The sequence below is a fragment of the Harpegnathos saltator genome, unplaced genomic scaffold, assembly GCF_003227715.2.
Source record: "Harpegnathos saltator strain DR-91 unplaced genomic scaffold, Hsal_v8.6 scaffold514, whole genome shotgun sequence".
NCBI classification, from domain to species: Eukaryota; Metazoa; Arthropoda; class Insecta; order Hymenoptera; family Formicidae; genus Harpegnathos; species Harpegnathos saltator.
In genome coordinates this window covers 267,201-288,712 of record NW_020230332.1, presented here as the reverse complement: position 1 = coordinate 288,712, position 21,512 = coordinate 267,201, and the positions used below count along the sequence as shown (strand labels likewise).

At 36.3% G+C, this 21,512-nt stretch overlaps 2 protein-coding genes across 4 annotated transcripts; both read right to left on the bottom strand.

The window, feature by feature from the left end:
* Positions 1-899: 899 nt before the first annotated feature.
* Chd1 (chromodomain-helicase-DNA-binding protein 1) lies at positions 900-18,238 on the bottom strand. Of its 3 annotated transcripts, XM_011137472.3 has the most exons (23): positions 16,984-18,238; positions 14,002-14,114; positions 12,497-12,772; positions 10,732-10,917; positions 10,472-10,641; positions 10,222-10,385; positions 9,979-10,138; positions 9,507-9,819; positions 9,215-9,422; positions 8,824-9,101; positions 7,921-8,647; positions 7,583-7,828; positions 7,302-7,469; positions 7,072-7,192; positions 6,805-6,956; positions 6,364-6,725; positions 6,042-6,276; positions 5,811-5,927; positions 5,490-5,717; positions 5,082-5,408; positions 4,487-4,980; positions 4,169-4,282; positions 3,880-4,096 (listed from the first exon to the last, which is right to left on the bottom strand). In XM_011137472.3, exons 1-23 carry the CDS (start codon positions 16,996-16,998, stop codon positions 3,880-3,882), a joined length of 5,391 nt encoding a protein of 1,796 aa, XP_011135774.1. In that variant the 5' UTR covers positions 16,999-18,238. The 3 variants fall into 3 exon arrangements, with proteins under 3 accessions (XP_011135773.1, XP_011135775.1, XP_011135774.1); XM_011137471.3 differs by having other exon boundaries at positions 900-4,282; XM_011137473.3 differs by lacking the exon at positions 12,497-12,772 and having other exon boundaries at positions 900-4,282.
* Positions 18,239-18,963: 725 nt separating this feature from the next.
* Cdc37 (cell division cycle protein 37) lies at positions 18,964-21,325 on the bottom strand. The gene is made up of 5 exons (XM_011137475.3): positions 21,071-21,325; positions 20,620-20,753; positions 20,103-20,544; positions 19,720-20,025; positions 18,964-19,645 (listed from the first exon to the last, which is right to left on the bottom strand). Exons 1-5 carry the CDS (start codon positions 21,101-21,103, stop codon positions 19,460-19,462), a joined length of 1,101 nt encoding a protein of 366 aa, XP_011135777.1. The 5' UTR covers positions 21,104-21,325; the 3' UTR covers positions 18,964-19,459.
* Positions 21,326-21,512: the final 187 nt, after the last annotated feature.

Genomic DNA, 21,512 nt, shown 5'->3' with positions numbered 1-21,512 from the left:
TATAAGAAGCATAAGTAAGACTGTTTATATGTTTTGCGGGCCAAACATAGGAAACACAAATAAGATTCGTAGTTTAATTTTTACGTGTTGTGATCAATGTTCTGCGTCTGCGATTTGCGTTTTGTGATTTGCGATTTAGGCTGGGCATTACAAGTGTGATTTTATCATCGACTTTGCTGTTGCGACTTAAATCGTAGTGCAAGGTGTAAATGAATTTTTTCTAACGCACGCGAGAGACGTTACAAAACATGATTTCTTACGTAACTTCTATATTTGAAAACGTTTTGAACGTTTATCTCAAGTAAGTAACAATACTGATGAAGTAAATAATGATTGAAAACTACAACGCTAAAGTCACTCTGATTCGGTAGGAATTCGGTAGGATGCACTTGTAATAATATAATGATAGTGTATTAATTCTGCTGCCAGGCTGAGATATCGACTTATGTTAGACGCAAAACCGTATTGCTAAAACTTGTAACCCAGTAAGTAGTGTTTTAGATAAGAACAAATACACTTTCCGCTAAACATGGCAATATATATTACTTCGTTAATATTAATAAACTAAACATACAACTAAAGTCAAAATAAGCTTTCGCAAACTTCTAATTGAAAATTTATTCGAATAAAATAATGTTCAATTTTATCAACCTGACATATACAAAAAACGTAAAATAATCAAACATACAAGCGCAGTTATGGGAACGACGTAGAACTTTTGGATATTCGTGTTGTGCAAGTGTTGTGAGAGCACAGACTGTAAAACTTATAATTCAAGCTTATCGAGTGAAATTCATATTAGTTCCAAGCTGAATCGAAAATGTAGACTACTGAATTATAATAGTTATAATTGAGACACGACGATATCATATAATACACTACAACACAACACGACATGGTCAACTGCCATGAAAAATGCAGATATATTTTCAGAAACGTTGAGTAATCTACAATAAAGATAGATAAAATACGTTATTATATAATCACTTTACATATACCTAATATATGTACGATATTAAACTAATTTTGCTATATCTCACTTATTATTCACTCTTCGACTTATAATATTTACAATATATCCCTATTCTGCTTTTTATAACGACAGCTGTCGCGGTACTCTTTGTGCCTAGTAATAAATTATAAATAGCTCACTTCCGTGAAATATTATCTTGCAAATAAAAATCTAGTCCAGCGTATTTTCTATGACCGCCCCACGTATTATCTTTCTGTCCCCGAACAATTATTTAAGACACAAAATACGCGAATATGACTTTCTCTTTAATATGATTATGTGTAAACGCGCAAATATATTTTTTTCTTTATTAGTTAATACACGCTATATTATTTACATAAGTGCGCACGAAAATTGCGAGATATTCGCGATTGAATAAGTTGGTTCGAGATGTGCGCAGCGTAATTTATAAAATAAGTTATATATGTTAACGGTAACGCTTAGTAAGGACAATCTTTTGTCACACATAATGATCTACATATCAGTTATTGCGAAAAGATCAGATTATATTAATCGCTTAATAGATTAATTTATAATTCAGAAAACTTGTAAATATTATAAGCATTTGAATTTCATAGAATTTTTGTTGTTACATGAGCATAAGAGGTTTTATTTTGCAAAAAGAAAATTATTAGCTGCCCATTCAAATGTTAAAGCAATTTATGTCTACGTAAATTATATCGAATATTAAATGTGCCTATCGTTCTCCTTTCTTTCTTTACTCCGAAGAAACATTTCATTAGATGATTTAGCTAAAACCTCTATACGGCTTCTCGTTTTGTCACAAACTATATCCGATTTTTCACTTTTTCTTCGACCGAGATAAGACTGAGGTATCAAAAACCTCTTCACACTTTACGCGCTGAGTAAAGAAAACGCAATGCTATCTCAGTGATTCATCTCAGTTCGACACAAACGGAATAGTTGACAGTTACCAATCTTACACTATTATTTACACTATGTTACATTGATTTTAATGTAGAATACAAAACTATCATATATACGATACAATAAGATAGTAAACGTAAAAACACATTCTTCATTGATGTTCTCTTTAAATCACAAATGTTAGAAGCACTATAAGGGAAAATTATTTATATAATTATGTCCTAAAATGTATTATTTCTCTTTTGATTTGCACATGAAATAATCGCATTGTTGATCGATAATGTATCAAGCGCTGCTATTTTGCTGGCAAACGCAAAAGATTGATTTGATGGCCATTTCGAGAAGCCTCATGAGGAATATGGTGAATAGGTAATTTTATATGTAATTTAATTATCTATGAAATTTTTCGTGAGAACTCTCGTAGTTTTTTGTGTAAATAAAGTTGTTGTCACGTTACTCGTAAATATTAAGTAAGAATTGGAATATATTTGTCTTTACATATAAATACAATTGGCGTGACACGTAAAAAACACCACTTTACTTCGGTGCACCTCACATCTCGCGTTTATACGATATTATTCCTCATGAGACACGATATTTCTCACAAGGCACCACTAATGTTTCTTTCCGCTCCGATTGAGGGAATCACGGGTAGGAATCATAAGTAGGTGTTCGTCCAATATGATTCGTGGCTGATGATGAACTTGAGAATGGTAAATGCTTAGTTTTGTGCATGAGATTTACACATTAACAAAATATACATAAGATTAAAAATAACTGACACTCTTGTAGTGTTGTGATGTAGTGACAAAAAGAAATGTAATATAAATTTGTGATAATTACGTTTGCTTCGATTACAATTGCTAATATTTTCTTTTATAAGTAAGACTTCTGTAATTTTGCACTCTTCAAATAACCAAAATTAACAAGTATAGAAACGTATTTTTATAAAAAAAATATGTCTAAATCTGAACTAGAGAACATTATTGATGCCTTGTGTGTACCTAGAGGCCTTCCGTTCAATATTTCAATGTCTTCATAGAAAATTTATATAACAGCATAATTAATAGACAATTTGTACAATTTTATAAACATTCTCTTATGATGACAAAGCATATTTATTATACACGACATGTAATTGTAACGCGGTCGAACTTTAGAAATTGTATTAGCAACAAAAGCAAATAATTCGTCATTATCAGACTTTCATATGATAAAGTTAGGGTATGTATGATGAAATTGGAATATGTTATGTATCTAAACAGGCTATATATATCTAAATTAAACACATACATATGTATATAATTGTAAATGTATGGAAAATGCAAAACATATTAAATGATTTTGGAAGCTTGACAAATATATTCAAATATATAAAACGAGTGTAACGAAAAAAACGTATTTATATTCATAATGTAAAGTACACTGAGATGTATGTACATCCGTATATTTAGCTCAATCGTCTCTAATAAATTAATTTTACCAAAATTGCACATTGAAAATATCTAATTTGCATGTTTCAAGCAAACACACACACTTCTGGCGAAAAGATTGAAGTAATTCAGATTCCCAACATTTCGCACACAATTTTCTGACTTATACGAAGGATTGGATCCTAGACAAACGGATTACCTATTTCCTGTATTCAATTTTTGATCAATCTTTCAATGCGGGCTGAAAACACAATTTCGCCTGTTTCTTTATAAATAATTTAATTATCTATGAAATTTTTCGTGAGGACTCTCGTAGTCTTTTGTGTAAATAAGGTTGTTGTCACGTTACTCGTAAATATTAAGTAAGAATTGGAATATATATATTTGTCTTTACATATAAATACAATTGGGGTGACACGCAAAAACATCACTTCATTTCGGTGCACCTCACATCTCGCGTTCATACGTAGAAGACTATGTACAAGAGTCTGGCGGTATCACAATTAGTTTGCGGTACTCATCCGAAACGGAGGCGAGGAAGGAGCACTAGGAATTGGCGTTTGGCGGTGGTGGTCTCCTTTCATAATCTCTTCTGTAATCTTTGTTCGGCCGCCAATCGCCAGAATAATTATCACTCGGGTAGCCCCGTCCCCTGAAGTGACTTGACGCCATGTCTGCGGCAGGATAACCACCGCTGCCACCGCCGTAACCACCAGGACCGTATCCATAATTCGGTGGTCCCGATGAGTACCTGTAATAATCACTGAGGGAATCCTCTCGTGAGGCGTAATTTTCGTAAGACGAAACGTTGAAGTGTGCATTATTATGAACGTACTTCCTCTTGTCGTTCATGTGCATACCGCGATCTCGTTCCCGGTCTCTGTCTCGATGATAACCGCCGGACATTCGTCCGTACGAGTCAAAGCGATCACGCTTGTGATCACCGAATCTATTGATAGAAGAAACGACAACAGTTAAGCAACGCATTAATACACAGTATTCTTTATTTATGATTCATTCCATATTAAATTCTTTCTTCATTCAGTATTAAATCAAAGCTAAAGCTATCGCTATGTTGCATGAATTATGCGCAACGGCGCAAACAAAGAGAATGCATATTGATATGCTTGTCTTTAATATTATTATTACAAACCTGCTATCTCTCATGTCTCTTCCGTCTCTCGACAGCCAATGATCGTCCTCCCTGCTGCCGCTGTAATGTCCGATGCCATACCCTCCACTGTCTCTTCCAAGCCTTTCGTCCTTACCACCTCTTATCCTATCTATATTTCTGTCATTGTGCCCTCTGTCTCTGTCTCTATCTCGATCTCTGTCCCTCTTCATATCTTTGTGTTTCGACTCTTTTTGTTCCTTATGCCTCGACATGTCTGCGCTGTTGGTCGTACCCGATGTGGAATTCGGCATCGACGTTATAGGAGTAATCGTAATAGCACCGATAGTAACCGCAGACGTGCTGCTGATATTGCTGACAGCAGAAATAGCAGATAGATGTTTCTTACTTAAGATACTGCTATTCGAGTTATCCTCGATCTCGTCGATCTTACGTTTCCCTATTCTACTGTCCTTACTACCACCGTCCGCCTGCTGTTTCTCGATATGTTTGTCGTGAGGTCTCTCATTGTGTTTCTGTTGAACAATAGGATTACAAACCGTTTACCACAACAACTTTTATAGAAGAAATCTACATATATTATTACACAAACATTATAAGCAAGGTGACACCACACCTTAGAGGCATTCGAGTCATCTTTCTTGTCGGGACTGGAAGAAACACCACCGTTGCTATCAACATTCTTCTTCATCGCGTGTTTGTACAGTTTGTAAAGTTTCTTCGCATCAAACTCGGTGAACTTGGAGACGAAATACCACAGATTACTTCGCCACTCCTTGATCTGTTCAGGATCTCTGTATTCTGCGAGACACGTGTTGATCTGATTCCCGATTTGCAAGAGACAATGGCGTGTATGAGCGACTTGATCCTGTGGGCTTAAGGACTCATCCGGTCTGTCCAAAGCCTTCAATGCCTTCTTTACTGGCCTCATTTTCTCCTTGCACTACGCAACGAAACATATTATTATCGAACGATCTTTCTAGCTTCATGTATTTTTGTAGATTTAGAAAGAAATAATACTCACCTCATTGAATATCGAGGGATCCAAATCCCCAAGTACGTCGAGAGCTCTTGGTTCGTTGTTTGCTGTAAAATGCATTGGTCCTGCTGGTTGTTTATTTTTCTTCGTTTTCTTATTTTCTTTCTTCTCCTTCTTAATTTTTTTATCCTTCTTTTTTTCCTCGGACAAGTCATCAACCTCTTCTTTAATTTCTTTCTTTACGACAACTTCATCCTCTTTCTTGACCGTCGGCTATATAATCGTAAAATAGAATATAAGGTTGTATATTGCGCGTTAATTAAATATCATATATACGCTAACTTTTATCTTGCATTCAGAATGTACCTTATCAGCTTTAGGCTTCGGTTTTTTATTCTCATCACCAGAGGTGTCATTCTCTTCTACAATCTCTTTAGTAATTACTTTCATCTCCTTGGGCTTTCTCGGCTTCCTGATTCGTGTCTGAAACAAATCGATCATAATGACGTTAAAAATACAAAGCTAACGATTTCCAATTTTGTTGCAATAAAAAAACAACCTATCAAATATGTATTTCATACAACAAAACGATCTTACCACTCCTAACTTGAAATCGATTTGCTTCTTCAAAACCTTCAGTAAGTATTCAGCGCGCGTATTGACGCGTTTCAATTGTACTTTACTGCCGTTGAAAAGAATTTTATCTCCAAGTTTCAGACTGGCATCCATTTTGATTGCCTCCCACGAACCCATACCGTGTTGATATATCCCCCTCAGTAGTCTAGAATCATCCTCTGTAGTCCATTCGCAGTCGAAATTCGCCTGTTTCAACCTGAAATAATAAAGCATTAAAACATCTCGGTCCCGTGCTTGATTTGACTTTGACATGACCTGTGTACTTCAAATATCTTAAACTTACTTGAAATCGATGTACCAATTGGCACGTTGTTCGGAGTCAGATGGCAGAGCTTGCTCGAGAGGCTCGAGTTCTTTAACTGCAGCTGAGAATGACTTGGCATTCACCATGACACCGCCTATCTTGAAGGTGGGCCCACGTCCTCTCTTACGACCAGGTCCCTTGCCCTCTTCCTCGCCACCTTTATTCTCTTTTGCGGTATTCTCGAACTCTGCCAAACACGCATCGCATCTAGACTTCAGTTGTTCGCCCAGAAATCGCAACTCCGACATTGGTTTCTCTTGTAACTCGGCGTCGGCCGCGATATCGTCCAACCGTTTCAAAGGCGCCGGGAACTTCTTGTAACTCTTGACGAATCTGCGTATCTGCAAAGAGAAACGTTATTGTAATACCAAAGATGCGACAGCATGTAGAAACAATTTGTACGAAATTCAAACTGCATACCTCAGCATCGGTGAAGCTTTTGATGTTCTCGCGCGGTGTGACTCTTGGCCTGCCTCTTTTCTTGGGTCTTTCATCGTCACTGCCTTCTACTTCGCTACCCGACTCGTCGCCATCTTCGCTTTCATCCTGCTTTTTACGTTTTCTTCCCTTTCCTTTACATAAAATAATACCCGTTTGTTTACATATACTACATTCACGAAAAACACGCTGCAAAGATTTATTAACAAAACACATCTAAACTGGGCGACTAAAATAAATGCACATTACCGCTTTCATTGATTTGCTGAAGAGTCTTTCGGCTTCTTGGTGGTAGGTAGAGATCTTCCATCTCTTTTGATTTCTCTTCCTCTTCTACTTTTTTGCGGAAGTTTTCCGGAATGATTTCCGCCTAGAGCACATGAATAACATGTATATGTATAATGTTAAATAAATAAATTTTAATATATAACAAAGGAAATTTAGATCAATCGCGCTGCATGTATGTATTACATACTTACCCAGTCTTTACTTTCGTCGTCGTTGTCGTTTGGTTGATTAACGGGTTCGGATTCTTCTTCAAATGCAGCAAAACTAGCGACTTTGAAAGCAGATAATAATTCATCGCCAACCGTCATTGGTCCTTCGTCCCTCGTTTCGGCTCTTTTTAGTATTTCGTCGATATCACACTAATTTTACAAAAACATTTACATGTACATGTAAATATTTGTTTTCCTCGCGCTTCAAGTAACTTTACACGAGAATATTTTCTCAAAAATACAAGATATGTCAATAAACTTACGGTTGGCTCTTCATCTCCATCCTCCTCATCTTTGAACAGATCTTCCGCGCCAAATTTCAAAATAGCATTCAGATCCTCCTTGTTAAATGGGTTACTGTTGGTCCCCGCGTTTTTTTTATCCAATACCGTTCGGCCGGTTGTATCCATTCTCTGTATCACTAAATGATCAAGGACCATCTTCTGCTTCGCACGTTCCACGATCTCTTCCTCGACTGAATTCTTGGTAACTAATCGATAAATATTGACCTGTAATAAACCAAGTGTGAAGTTTGTTAGAAGACGTCGCTTGTTCGACAATTTATGTAAATGAACATCGCATATAACAATTGCGAGTGTACCTGATTCTTTTGTCCTATTCGGTGCGCTCGAGCTTGCGCTTGTAAGTCGTTCTGCGGATTCCAATCAGAGTCGAAGATGATCACAGTGTCGGCGGTGGCAAGATTAATACCGAGACCACCAGCGCGTGTTGATAATAAGAAACAGAAGTCCGTCGAACCTTCGGCATTAAAGTGATCCAATGCCTGTTTTCTCAATTCGCCTTTTATGCTTCCGTCTAGTCTTTGAAATGGAAAATGCTTCTTTTGCAGATATTCACCGATGATGTCCAACATCCTGACCATTTGACTGAATATCAGAACTCTGTGTCCCTTTTCGCGCAGTCTCACCAATAACTTATCCAGAAGCACTAATTTGCCGGATCCTCGGATCAGTTGCTGCAAGTAATCCTCGTTACTATCCTTCCTCTCGTATTCGGTAGGTTTCGTAAGAAAGGCATGATTGCAACACTTCTTCAACTCTATGACAATGTTCAAGAATGTCATAGTGGATCCCTTGGTGCCTTTTCGCAAAGCGCTATAATTTTTAGTCAGTATCCATTTGTAATATTGTTTTTGCACCGAAGTCATCTCCACTCGTAGAATCTGCTCGACTTTAGCAGGCAAGGACTTTTCGACGTCCTTCTTAACTCGACGCAAAATAAATGGCTCCAATTGTTTGTGCAGCTTGGAATATCCTTTCTGAGCAGCATTCTCGTGCTCCTTCTCAAACTCTTCCCATGAATTAAATCTACAGATAAATCAATGTGATGAATATAAACGTCAAAATAAAAGAGATAAAAGAAAGTTACTTTTAGGAAAACAATATCTACGTACATTAAGTATATATATATGTAAAAGAACTGCAAAAATATCAGACAAAAAAATAATAATTCAAATAGAAATTCAAATATGATGGAAACTAACTTTACTGGCATGATGAAATGCAGTAAAGCCCATAATTCTTTCAAGCTGTTCTGCAATGGAGTACCAGTAATCAATAGACGATGATTGGTGTGAAATTCGGCAAGTGCTTTGTACAAAAGAGAATCATCATTCTTCAACCGATGAGCTTCATCTACTAACAGCACTGCCCAGTTTAAGGCACCCAGAAACGTTTTGTCTTTAAGTACTATCTCGTATGTTGTAAGTATAGCATTAAACTTTAGCCTTTTCGTACTGTAGCACCATTCATGTTCTCTGATCTAAAAAAAAGAAAAGAAAAGAAAATAAAAGAAAAAAATCGCAAAACAATTTATATAATGCAAGTCCCTTAGAAATATTTTGCCGCGTCAAGTTTTGCCAAGATAATACTTACAACATTACGGGAAGAAACATCACCCAAGTAAGTAACAAAATTCATGTCGGGTGCCCATTGAGACATCTCCCTTTGCCAGGAAGTCATCGTCGATAATGGGACTACTAGTAAGAATGGCCCATAAAGTTGTTGAGTGTGAAATAGATAATAAAGGAAGCATATCGTTTGGATTGTTTTTCCCAGACCCATCTCATCGGCTAATATAACACTGCGAAAAAATATGCATGATTAAATAAAAGGCAAAAGAAATTTCTTCTAAATATCGTTATTCTTCGTACGGAAATTTGCATACCTGTTTTCCTTACACCAGGAGTGAATCATCCAATTAAGTCCATCCATCTGATAATCTCTCAGTACTAAATCTTTTCCTTTGCCCATATAGTCTGGTTGTCCTTTCAGCTGATGAAACTTGGGTCTCGACTTAAGGACTTTACAATGTTTGCTTGGCGTTCTTTTAGAATCCTCCCTGTCACGAAATTCTTTGATCTTTTCCGGCCACTTTTTCACTATTAAAGCTCCGTCTTCCCACGTCGACTCGACATATGACAGACTTTCCCATTTGCAGAAATAATCAGGATGCTCAGAATCTGGTTTATCGTACTCAGCTGAAATATAAATACATATATGACGACTTGTTATTTCATCTTTCAAAAAAGCATGCGATATTAAAATTCGAAATCATCCATTTTTTTTTACTGTCAAACAGTATAATTAAAATTTATCATTTTTACTTTATCATTTAGACTTTAAAAGTGTGCTAATACCAATAATCCTTTCAACATTGTTGTAACTCTTCAAGAGATCTAGCTGGAGCTCTAATTGACACTCAAAATAATCTATATCCTCTGGCCCAGCACTTTCTCTCCACTGCTTAATCTCTCGTTCGCGTTTAATAAAATTGTCCAACTTCTTCAATCCTTTGACCTAACAAACACAAAAGTCATGAACATCTTTTTTTTTTGCGATTAAAGATCGCGAAGAAAATTTGCGAAAAATTTCAATGATACCTTTTGTGCTTTTAAAGATTCCTCTGATTCCCATGTGTTGTGTATGTGAGACCAGCCTTTCCATTTAATCAAATACTGTACTTCAGTCTCTACACCAGTCAGATCCTGCGGATTAGGATCACCATTTTCTTCGACAGCATAGATCGTCGTCATATTGCCAGTAACTGTAAGAAATTATATATATAAAGTAAACATATATACTTACTATTTTAGTTATCATTTTGTTTAATAATGCTTTTCTTGATCTTACCCCCTTTCTTGCCTTTCCTCTGTCCCAGAATTCGTTCAACAGTTTCTGCATTGTCAGGTTCTGCAGATGCGGCGTTAGATTCATCCACCTCAACCAAATCATCGCTATCGGTTCTCTCTTCGCTTTCTTCTTTGTAACTGACAGCCGTGCCTGTTCTTCTGGTGACTTGTCTAAAGATCCAGAATTTAACGTTATATTGACGTTAATATCACCAAATTTGATATATATATTGCTTTACATGGTGATTTTCAGATATATACCTTCTATTGTCATCGCTATCAAAGGAAGATTCAGTAGATTCTGAAATACGCTTCTTTCGTGATCTAGCTTTCTCTTTCGCTTTTTGTGCCGCACGTCTATTTAGAGATTTACTAGGTGGAGGCCTTTGATTTTCAACATCATCTGATTCTGAATCCGAAGTTTCTGAGTTCCACGAAGTGTGTAAACTAAAAGATAAAATCAGCAATGTACGGAAGCGTCTTTATTACACTTTACGTATTTGCATCAATATAACTGTATAATATAACATTTATTTAAAATATAACTTTAATTAAAGCACTATTTACTTCATTTTAGCAATTTCTTAAAAATTTCCGCATTTTTATATAATGCAGAAAATTTTTTATACTATTTCATCTGTTTATGTAACGCATGCAAAAAATTATATAACAATACAATAGTAACAATGGTGATTATATTATAAAGAAACAAATAAATAAGAAGGTGAAGCTGCAAAAAAGATGTTCACTATTTATCTATCACTTATTATCTTTAACTGTTATTTAGCGTAATTTAAGATTAATTTGCGAAAAATAAAGCTGTAATAATTTAGAAAATCGTATACATTTTATACTTTGTAACACATAAAAACTATGCCTGTTAAGTTCTTAACAGATCCCGGATAACATAGAATGCGAGGATATCTTGTAAAATTAATTGAAAGTGTAATAAGCAGGCATGTGCAAGATAAAAGTGAAATCTAAGTTATTAATATACAAGAATATAAAAAAACATATATATTTATAAATATTTGTTAATCTCAAAGATGTATATATTGATATATTACATTGTTTGGATAAAAAGATGCTACGCATGTAAAAATTCACGGAATATATAACGTAAGCATTATGAGTAAATTTAAGCATTATAAGTATATTTATTATATCATTATATATTATGGGCACTGCTCATAAAAACATTATAAATCTGTGTCGACAAATTCATCGAAATATCTGTTGCATTGCTGGATAGTAAACTTTGAATCGCGCAACGTGATATAACAACTGATACGGATACCATTACGATAAATGTTTCATATAAATTTACCAATCTACATATTACGTCTGCATATATAAGTGTTATGACGTAAAGAGCAAGCAAAAACTAGCATAATATGACATTGAGGAAATTACATTGAAAATGTTATATTTAACTAGAGCAAACGAGAATTGCATTATAGCAAAATACACATCTTGAAATGTAAATGATAGAGTCAAAGTTCAAGGTACAGATTAATCATACATATACTATTTTATATTGACGAATGGAAATTACGAGCTTGTTGCTATCTCTAAATTAGCAGAGTTAACGCTTTGCAACCCGATAATATATATAACATAAATTTCGATAGCAATAAATATCGATAGCACTGATAAAACGTATTGTAACAATTGTCTTGTCTATTTTCAACTACAATATTATTTTTCAATGTTAATGAATAATTTTTCAATGTTTTCGTCTTTGTATCTCGAAATGATATCGTGGCTCCATAATCTATATAATTCTGTATTTAATGTATTGTCTCTCTCTCTAGATCAATTGATAAGAAAAATCTCACGTGAAAAACAAATATTATAATCTTCTTGGGATGTTACAATACTTTTCATCCGCGCTACCGTCGTAATCTTTCATACTTTTGCGACTTCCTGTAACAATAATCGCAGTAATTCGCTCAGCCAATTTACATCGATCATCATAATTACCATCACCATCATCGAGCTGAGAAATTCTCCCGATTTTACTTACCTCTTCTTCTTGTATTTCTTGCGACTATCGCTGTCGCTCCCACGGTTCGTGGCGAGCCTTTCTGGCTCTTTCCTTGAACGCCCGGATCTCCTGATGCCATATATGTCAGGATTCTCGTCCCATTCGCGACCATGTTTAACCCTAACCTTTGTCTCTGTGCTGTGATTTGAGCTTTTGCTCTGGAAGCTATCACTGTGTGCAGGTGCATCCGACTTCTCTGACTTTTCCGAATCAGAGCCTGACCCGGAACCGGAACTGCTCGAGGAGCTAGAGTCACTGCGTTAAGCAGCCGGATAATGTTTCATATTTCACTAATTATGTTTGGGCGGATAATATACAAAGACAGCATCTTGAAGCTCATTTATCCGGAAGGACTATTGATGCTGATAACGTAATTATTCAAAAATAGAAGTCTTTATGGACAGAAAATAATCGGCATTTATTAAAAATTATTTTTAATCATTATTGGAAGCTTGCTTCGCTCTACATATAAATATTAGATCTAAGAATTACATTACTGCATTTAATTTCTGTTACATGTTAATCTCTCGAACGATTCAGAGTTCGTGAAATTTTCAACAAAAACAATTTTCTTGATACATGAAAGATACAAAAATAAGGACGCATCGACTGTTAATTGAAATAAACATCTGTATAACGAATTGTTTAATTGCTACCGCATGATAAACTAAAAGCGTATCGTACGCAATGTTACAAAATAAGAATCACCAGCGAATTGAACATAAACATTAAAGTAGAAACGTTGTGTGGTATTTCCCACGGCGTAGGACGTTTCAAGATGCTGTTTGCGACGAACAAATATCTCGATCTAATTTTGTAATTCTACAATTCTCGAAATTAATATCATTGATAGTTTAGCACGAGTCGAAAGTATAGCCTAATACCACGCGACAAGATATAAGGCAGCTTATCTAGCAATGAAGAGATAATTTTTCAAGTACGAGAGAAAGCAAACATTATATGACAAGTATAACATATAAGGACCGTGTGCGCTCACAAAAATATTCAGTACTACATAGAGTTAGCAAGATTGTTAAGACAACGTTAGTGCTATATGAAGCTATAGCAATACACAAGTAGCCAGTTTGTGAGTGACGCTAATCCTTGCACCCTGACACATCAGAGGACCTGATATGTACTTGTATTCAATTCTCTCCTCTCGGTCATATCGTTACAATACATTACGTAACTGCACTCCACGTTGAGAGTACATGTATGTAAAAGACGAAGATACCAATTCTCTTTTATCAAAAATTAATATGTTGCTTAATAGTCGCTTAATAGCGACTAATCATCTAATTGTTTTCATCGCATATTCTTGAAAACATTAGTGGAAATATAAATAACCGAGAAACGATCCTCAAACGACTCGCTCGATGAATCACGTTATCGAGCATGGAAGGTATACAAAAACGTACTGATACAAGCTGGTGTATCAGGTCTTATGACTTTCAGGGGAACGGACATGTCTTAACTAAACTCACCTTTCCGAGCCTGATCCTGAACCGCTATTACTCCCGGAAGAAGAGCTATCGCTTTTACTCTCATTCTCAGAATCCGACCCGGATTCCTTACCGGACTCAGACTCTAATGCCTTCTGCAAGTTAATCAGACAGACCGACGGCATGTAACAATTACGGTTTTTAATTTTTTACAATTCGTTTATCGTGTGTTGTTTGGAATAATTTTTCAGATAATCGCCAATCGCCCGGTTCATTTTTCATCTCGATGGATTTTTATTCGAAACGGTGATACAATGCGACTGCGACGATGAGTATCATATCCGCAATCAAACCCACATATCCTCGCATCTCCTCTGTTAGCCCAGATGCAAAATGTCGACGAACGATAGACGATTTCATCCACCATTTCGTGACGGTCATCCGCCATTTTGTGTTCTTGCAAGCGCAATACCAATCTCCTAAGAGACTCCACTAAATAATTACGGTCGCTTTACGTCTGTACAATAATTTCTCGGCTTACATGATGGCGTCGAAGAAAAATAAGGTTTTCAACGTGATTCGATGTACATTACACATTACAATACATTAAATTCCATTCCTAACAAGGAACAATCGATTGCTTGTCCATATTTTAACATTCAGCAAAACGAGATGCAAACAGGTTCCTTCAACCCACAAGCACGTATTTCGCAAAATACTGACGCAAATACCAAAACTGTAATCGCTTCCAATGTTATTCGCATGAAAAAAGAAAAAACAAAAAGAAACTGATTTAAAGAGAAATACCATTATACGTTCTCGCAGTCTAGGAATTCGATGAACGTTCGGGTATCAAAGATGAATAACAAAGTACTACGCTGAAAGTTTATACATTTATTAAATATTTAAAGAAATACATTTTTCAGCCAGTGATAAATGTGTGCATAATATATATTACACGCACATATATGGGATATATTCTGTATTTTAAATATTTATGATATAAAGATATGCATTATATATATGTAATATGTATCAAACATATACCAACATATTGAGTAAATTCATATATATATATGCTAATTTGTAACAGTAGTAGATATATGTTATATGCATATATATATATATATATATATATATATATATATATATATTATATATGTGTCATGTGTGTGTGTGTGTGTACATGTGTATATATATATATATATACACACACACATATACACATATATGTTTGTGTTTATGCTCAAAATTTCTGGATATATAAAAGATAAATTGCTATGCTGTGTTTGCTATTACCGTATATTAATTCGATGATTCAATGCATAATGCTTATGAAATATCTGCATCTTAATTATAACAGCACTTTATCACATTGGTTTGTAACATTTGTCATACCCACATTGAGCTACAATATAAAAATTATGGTAAAGATATGAACAGAGTAAAATTCTTCTTTCTGTAAAATGGCCCCACTAAAGAATTTTGCTCTTACATGTATATAAAATAAACATATTGTCTGCTTTTTCTTTGCAACAAAAGTTTTTAGTGAATTCTATAATTTCAATCATATCACTGAAAAACCATATGTAAATAAACATTAAAGAAAACTAATACTATAGATTGTAATACTGCTAACATTGTAAAACATCATTAAAGATACATGATACAAGCATAAAAACGATACCTTTCATATTTGTATAGCAATATTTTATCTATTGTATGACTGTACAAGTAATTGGAGATAAGTTAATCCCTATTAATCTGTTGAGAATCTTCAACCTCATCAAAACATCAAACAATGTAGTAGCTTATGAGTGATATGTTGAAAGTTGATTAAGCAAACTATGAACTTAAATGCGACCATGAAACTGATTAGATTTACTTAAAGTTATTATAGACATCTATATGGTACCTCTCTCTAAAAACCATAGTAATTTCTATATTTTGTGTATATACAACAGTGAAGATACATAACAACACATGTCGCTTAAAAACTTGATTCAATTCTCCTAATAAATCATAACTAGCTTTGTCATTATCTCAAAAGTTACATGCGTCCTTTAGAAAGCTAACAATTAAAAGTGGACATTCGCTTTTAATATCATCCTCGTGATATGTGATAAGACAAATTTGTTTTGAAACTGTATGAAGCACAGTATCAGGCTACAGTTTCATTTCTTGTTCATGGTATAAAAGATTTTTATGTCACAATAGAGTATGATCTTTATTATCATGAGACAGATGCAGAAATCTATGCTTAACAAGATTCCCAATGACACACATATGGCTCTGTAGAGTGTACAAAAGTCACTGACAACTCAGACCCCACACCAAATTGTGAAATTACTATGGAAATTTCTATAAAGAACTTTCAAAGGGCATAAGCATATAGATATTTTGAACATTTGCATGATGGAAATGCCCTAAAATCGCGGATATCCACCGTGAGAATCGTATTGCACGTTCCTGATGGTCAGATGAGACAGTACATCCCAATATTCAAGCTCAATTTGCAAAAATGGGTACATTTTAGATTTTCAAATAAGCATGACTCCAGGCTGGAGGGAAGTGTGAGGAAACGTTCGCGACGAAAATCAGGGTGGTTCTACGATATTTTCTGTGATAAATGTCACGTTGAATCTACGTAAACAAACTTATAGGTTATTGAAGAGGCTGGAAAAGTGTGTAAAGTCGCGGAAAATCGCGGTGCACGAGGCACAAGTTCCTGAGTCCGGAGGGTCCGTGGGACCCCGCCCTATGCGTACAAACCCTCCGTGGCTGAGCTAATAGAGTTTTTCCCAATTTTTTGACGTTTTTACCTGTCGTCAGCACATCGAAACGCGCGCGACAACGCGATTATTCTGTATTCCAAACAACACACGTGATCGCGAAACACGTACCCGCGTTAATACGCATAAATGCGCATCGCGATTTGTCGTAAATAACGGGAATCGTCGCGAAAACCCATAAATTCGCGGTAAAATCGCACTCGCACCCGTTTCGTATCAGCAAGCCACTCACCTGCATTGTGCTCATGTACGCGCTGCAACGATACGTTCCGACCCCACAATTGCTGCCCGCGACGCGCCGTCAATATAACAATAAGGTTGCCCGAGATATACGCGTTCACGATATCAAAGGGCGAGTCTTGTATTAAAACGCGACATCGAGGAAACTATCGAACCACACGCACTATACGCTCATGATCCCGAGTTCATCCGCCATTTTATGATCAGACTAGCTCCTTCGACGTTCCCGTTCGCACTCCTTTCCCCTCTCGCCCCGACTCCCAGCATGCAACGCGGGCGCCATCTCGCCCTCCCCTTCCTCATGCCACGTCCTATCCTGTGCGTGTGCGCGCGCACACCGGAATTGACGCGTATTTCACGCGAGATACTTTCGCGACGACGATTCCGCGATAAAAATAACAAATGAATTTTAATCGACCTAGAAACGCTCGCGTAATTTTTGCGCATAGAATCGCACGATCGCTCGGGCGCGATCTTCACCGCGCGGTGATCTCTCCGGCCGTCGCTCGTTGGGGACGATCGCGAAGCGGAAACGCTCGTTAGACAGCCATTTTGAGCAGCTGTGGCGAAGTTCTTTACCCAGAATGCGCGGCGCATTTTCGATCACCGAGCGACTGCTGTCTTATACGCGCGGCGCTACGGCAGAAGCGTAGAAAATGGCGTTCGAGAAATTTCATGACCTTCTAGACAACGTTCCTGTTCTTTCTTTTTTTTTTTTTTTTCGATCATTTTCACGCAGGTTTGAGAGAACAGATACAAAATAGAGCGAAAAAAAGCGGTAGTTTCGTAGAAAAGATGTACCATATATCAGAGTTACCACGTATTCAACGATATTACCGCTCTAGTACGGAATTTTAATTGGAGGCACGCGAGATATTGATTTTTGTCATTACCATAGGCATCGTAGCATCGAAGAGGAAAAGTTTCGAACGTAACGCAACGTTACTCCCGTGATATATACGTAAAGTGAGCGACTGATACATACCGTTTGGCATAATTAAACACGTTTTCGAGGGCTCTCAGGAACTTGTGTTTAACTCTAGCACACATCTCGCATACGCAGTAGCGAACAACACAATCATCCCGGTGACGTGATCGATCTGAATGAATCGTAGCCAAAAACGCTAGGAACGACGTCGCCATGCAAAACTGAGTGTAGCGATTGATCAGAAACTGTAAGAGCGAAGCGACCAGACGGCTTTTCCATCGCGTAACGGGCGTCCACGCGACTGAACCACGTTCGGGTGAAGATTTCGGATTGAATGACGTGTCGTAGCGTCGAGATAATGACACGGATTTCAAGGCGCGCGCAACCCACTACGTTGGAAAGCCGACCAGCCCTTCAGCAGGCGATGAAACTAACGTATTATGAACCAGAATGTAAGAGGAAGAATATTACCCTGGCAGCAGTGGCACGCCGTACCGGAAAAGGAAGAATCGGAAGCTCAGCGCCACGTATGAGCGTTCACGGCTTCCGGTCGAGAGCTCGATTCTCGCTGTTTCGAGATTCGACTGTGATGGCGGGTAACTTTCAAAATGCCGAGAACGATGTTTCAATGCGACATCAGGTGCAACTTTTGAAATCGGAGTTCTTAGCCAAAACCAAGAAGAAGATATCAGTGCCGATGAAATAAAAATGAAAGGACCGTCGTCAGTCGTAAGGCATCGTATATGGATTATGTATTAAAACTCGAAATAATTTTGCTGCAGCTTCTTTTTCAACGTGTGTGACTATATACCTTTCCTTTATATGTTACATATTATACTTTATCATACTTTTATACTCGCTCACACACACACGACGATATTTTAGACTCTAGAATATCATAATATATCATATACTAATTCTCTAAATCATATAAATTAATAGGATTTATATTTATCTTGTATAATTTAGTCTTTGTGAACTAAGTATCCGCGATATTATTTATATACAAAGCAACTCATGATTTCAAAACTAGACAATTTTAGGGTTTATAATAGTTTTTATTTACATAACGGTATCGTTTTCGATTAATATACAATATTATGTACTATTACTAGTAGAAGAGAGGTTGATATAAAATATTGAAATAATTGTTAATGTGATTAACAGTATATGTACACATATACATAGGAAGGCAATTCGAGTAACAACACAAATGATATATAGAAAGTGAGTGTTACATAATGTTTCAATACTAATTACTTGCTCTACTCGGTTCATTTCAAGTGATTGCTATGTATGAAAAAGACAACTCAGTCTTGTAAACTAATTCAGCTTAAGTTAACAGAGCATATTTGTAAGATAACACACAGTAAAATGTCTACAGTAGCAATGAAAGCAGCAGATGGAGATAATAATCGTATTGCCAGTGTGTTTCCCACTTATGACTTTATTTCAACACATCCGTTTCGATTTTATGTAAAGAATACTCGTGTAAACGAGATACTGATTTTCACCGAGTATTCTACGTACGGTGTGGTCATTATTCTGGATCTGGTGTTCCCTTCGCGGCATTTTGTTCCTCTTTTTCCTTAGCTTTCGCGTCGGGAACCCATAGACCACTGTCGACGCATCGCTTCATATAATATGTCGCTTCTTCCTCTGGCATTGTAGCTATTGTTTGTTGCAGCAGAGGAATATCCTGTGTCTCGAAACATTTTTTGAGAGGCTGCAATGAGCACAAATGTATAATACACATGTCATTAATATCGGTTTTTATTTTGCAAGTCAAACTCTATTTACCTCCGGAAGACTCTCAAACACTTCCACAGGATCGAGTCCGCCAGGACCTAAACGAGCCTTTCTTTCCTCTTCTTCTGCCTCTCGAACAGCATCAGCTATTTTCTCCTCTGCTCTCTTACATATCCTGTCCTTGAACGATCGTAGTTCATCTTCAAAGGAGTTCTTGTACTCCACCTCAGCAATTAAAATACGACTAAAGAAGGAGCCCACGCATGCCCGCGGGTCAACATCCAATTGCTTGGACAGCTCCAATATGTATTGCATGCATATGCATTGGTGAGCCACATGTTCCATCAAGTCGTGTTTCTGAAAATATATATTAAATATTGTAACACAAATTGACCATTACCTGTGTCATTCAAAACTCAGCTGTAACTATTTACTTCTTCCATCTCCAAATTGATGCACCAGATGACCAAATAATTTGCTGTATTCTCGCAAACTAAATGTGGATTGTCTGACAAAAACTTCTTACTATCTTCATATTTTCTCAGCATACCGAATTCTTTAAGTTTCTTCTCATTATCCTTGACAAATTGCTTCATGCGTTTCTCCTTTTCTTCATCAGATAAACTGGAATCTTCATCCTTCCTAGGAGGCTTTTTATTTATCACAGTTTTTGTAAAACCATCTTGACCAATGGTATCTACATTCCATGGTGTCAATCTCTCTTTCTTCTCCATTTCATCTTCCTTTTCTTTAATTCTTTTTTCTTCTGTCTCAAGATCCTGGAGAACTTTTTTCAGTGTGGTTAAATCAGCCGAGTCCTGTTCATTTCCCAATTTTGCCAACTTTTCCTTTGTATCCTTTAACTTTTTTAATGTCCTAAAATAACAAATAGTAACTTAAATAAGAACTTAATTTTGAGAGGATATTGTTTTTAAATGTTTTTGTTCATACTCTGCTTTCTTCTTTTCATGTTCTTCATGTTCCTTTTTACGTTCTTCCATTCTTTCAATTCGAGCTTGATGCCGCCACCGGAATAGTGACGGCGTATCAATATTTGGATGCGTATCATCTTCATCATCTGAGATCTAGTAAAAACAAAAATACATCAGTAAGACAAAATAAAATTTGATTTTTGAAAACTTATATTTAAACAATATATATAATAAGCGACCTGATTTGTAATTAAGAAAATAACATTTAGTAGCATATCGCAAAGTATTTTATTCTTTCTTTGAAGTTCTTTTTGTACATACATGTAGCTAAAATTTAGTAACTAATATTTCAGCTGTAACATGTTATAAAATGTCACCGGCGAGCAAATCATACGCCACCGGAACGATATAATCTCGAATCTACACTGTTCCATAAATATATCAGAATGGCAAGCGAATAATGTCCTTACTTCGATGCTCTTCCATTTGCTATAATCCACCATCGTTCAATGCTCGAATAAAGTAATCGTTGTCACACGATTGATTACTGACTCTTCGTCGCTTTTTAGCTGGATGACTTTTCACCGCAAATATGACGCACAGAAGTTGTTGAATTTCTTCTTTTACAGAGCAGCGATTCTTCTATCGCACTTGTCGAAGCTTGATTGTCAACTGTACTGTCGACAGTCGTGAGTTTCGATCTACAATTGCTGCAAGAGAAAAACGGAAGATGTCACACCAGGTTTGTTCTTTTTCAGCTGTATTTAGACAGCGCTTTAACCGAATACACAGAACACATGGAAGCAATATAACTTCTCACGAGTATGAATCTAGAGAAGGGTAAAAAGAAGTGCAAGAGTGTAATGATCAATGTAGCGTTCTCAGTTTTCACGGTTCATAAATACATAATTT

Coding starts and splice junctions, on each gene's coding strand:
- Chd1 (XM_011137471.3), bottom strand. Junction 10,386..10,471: donor GAGGAAAGGCAAGAAAGGGG/GTAAGATCAAGA, acceptor AATTTCTTACAG/TTACTGGCAATATGACGACG. Junction 6,957..7,071: donor TCAGCAAATCAATGAAAGCG/GTAATGTGCATT, acceptor TTTTATGTAAAG/GAAAGGGAAGAAAACGTAAA.
- Cdc37 (XM_011137475.3), bottom strand. CDS start 21,103: ATGGTGGATTATAGCAAATGGAAGAGCATCGAA. Junction 20,754..21,070: donor GCAAATGGAAGAGCATCGAA/GTAAGGACATTA, acceptor TGTTTTTACTAG/ATCTCAGATGATGAAGATGA. Junction 20,026..20,102: donor TCAATTTGGAGATGGAAGAA/GTAAATAGTTAC, acceptor ATATATTTTCAG/AAACACGACTTGATGGAACA.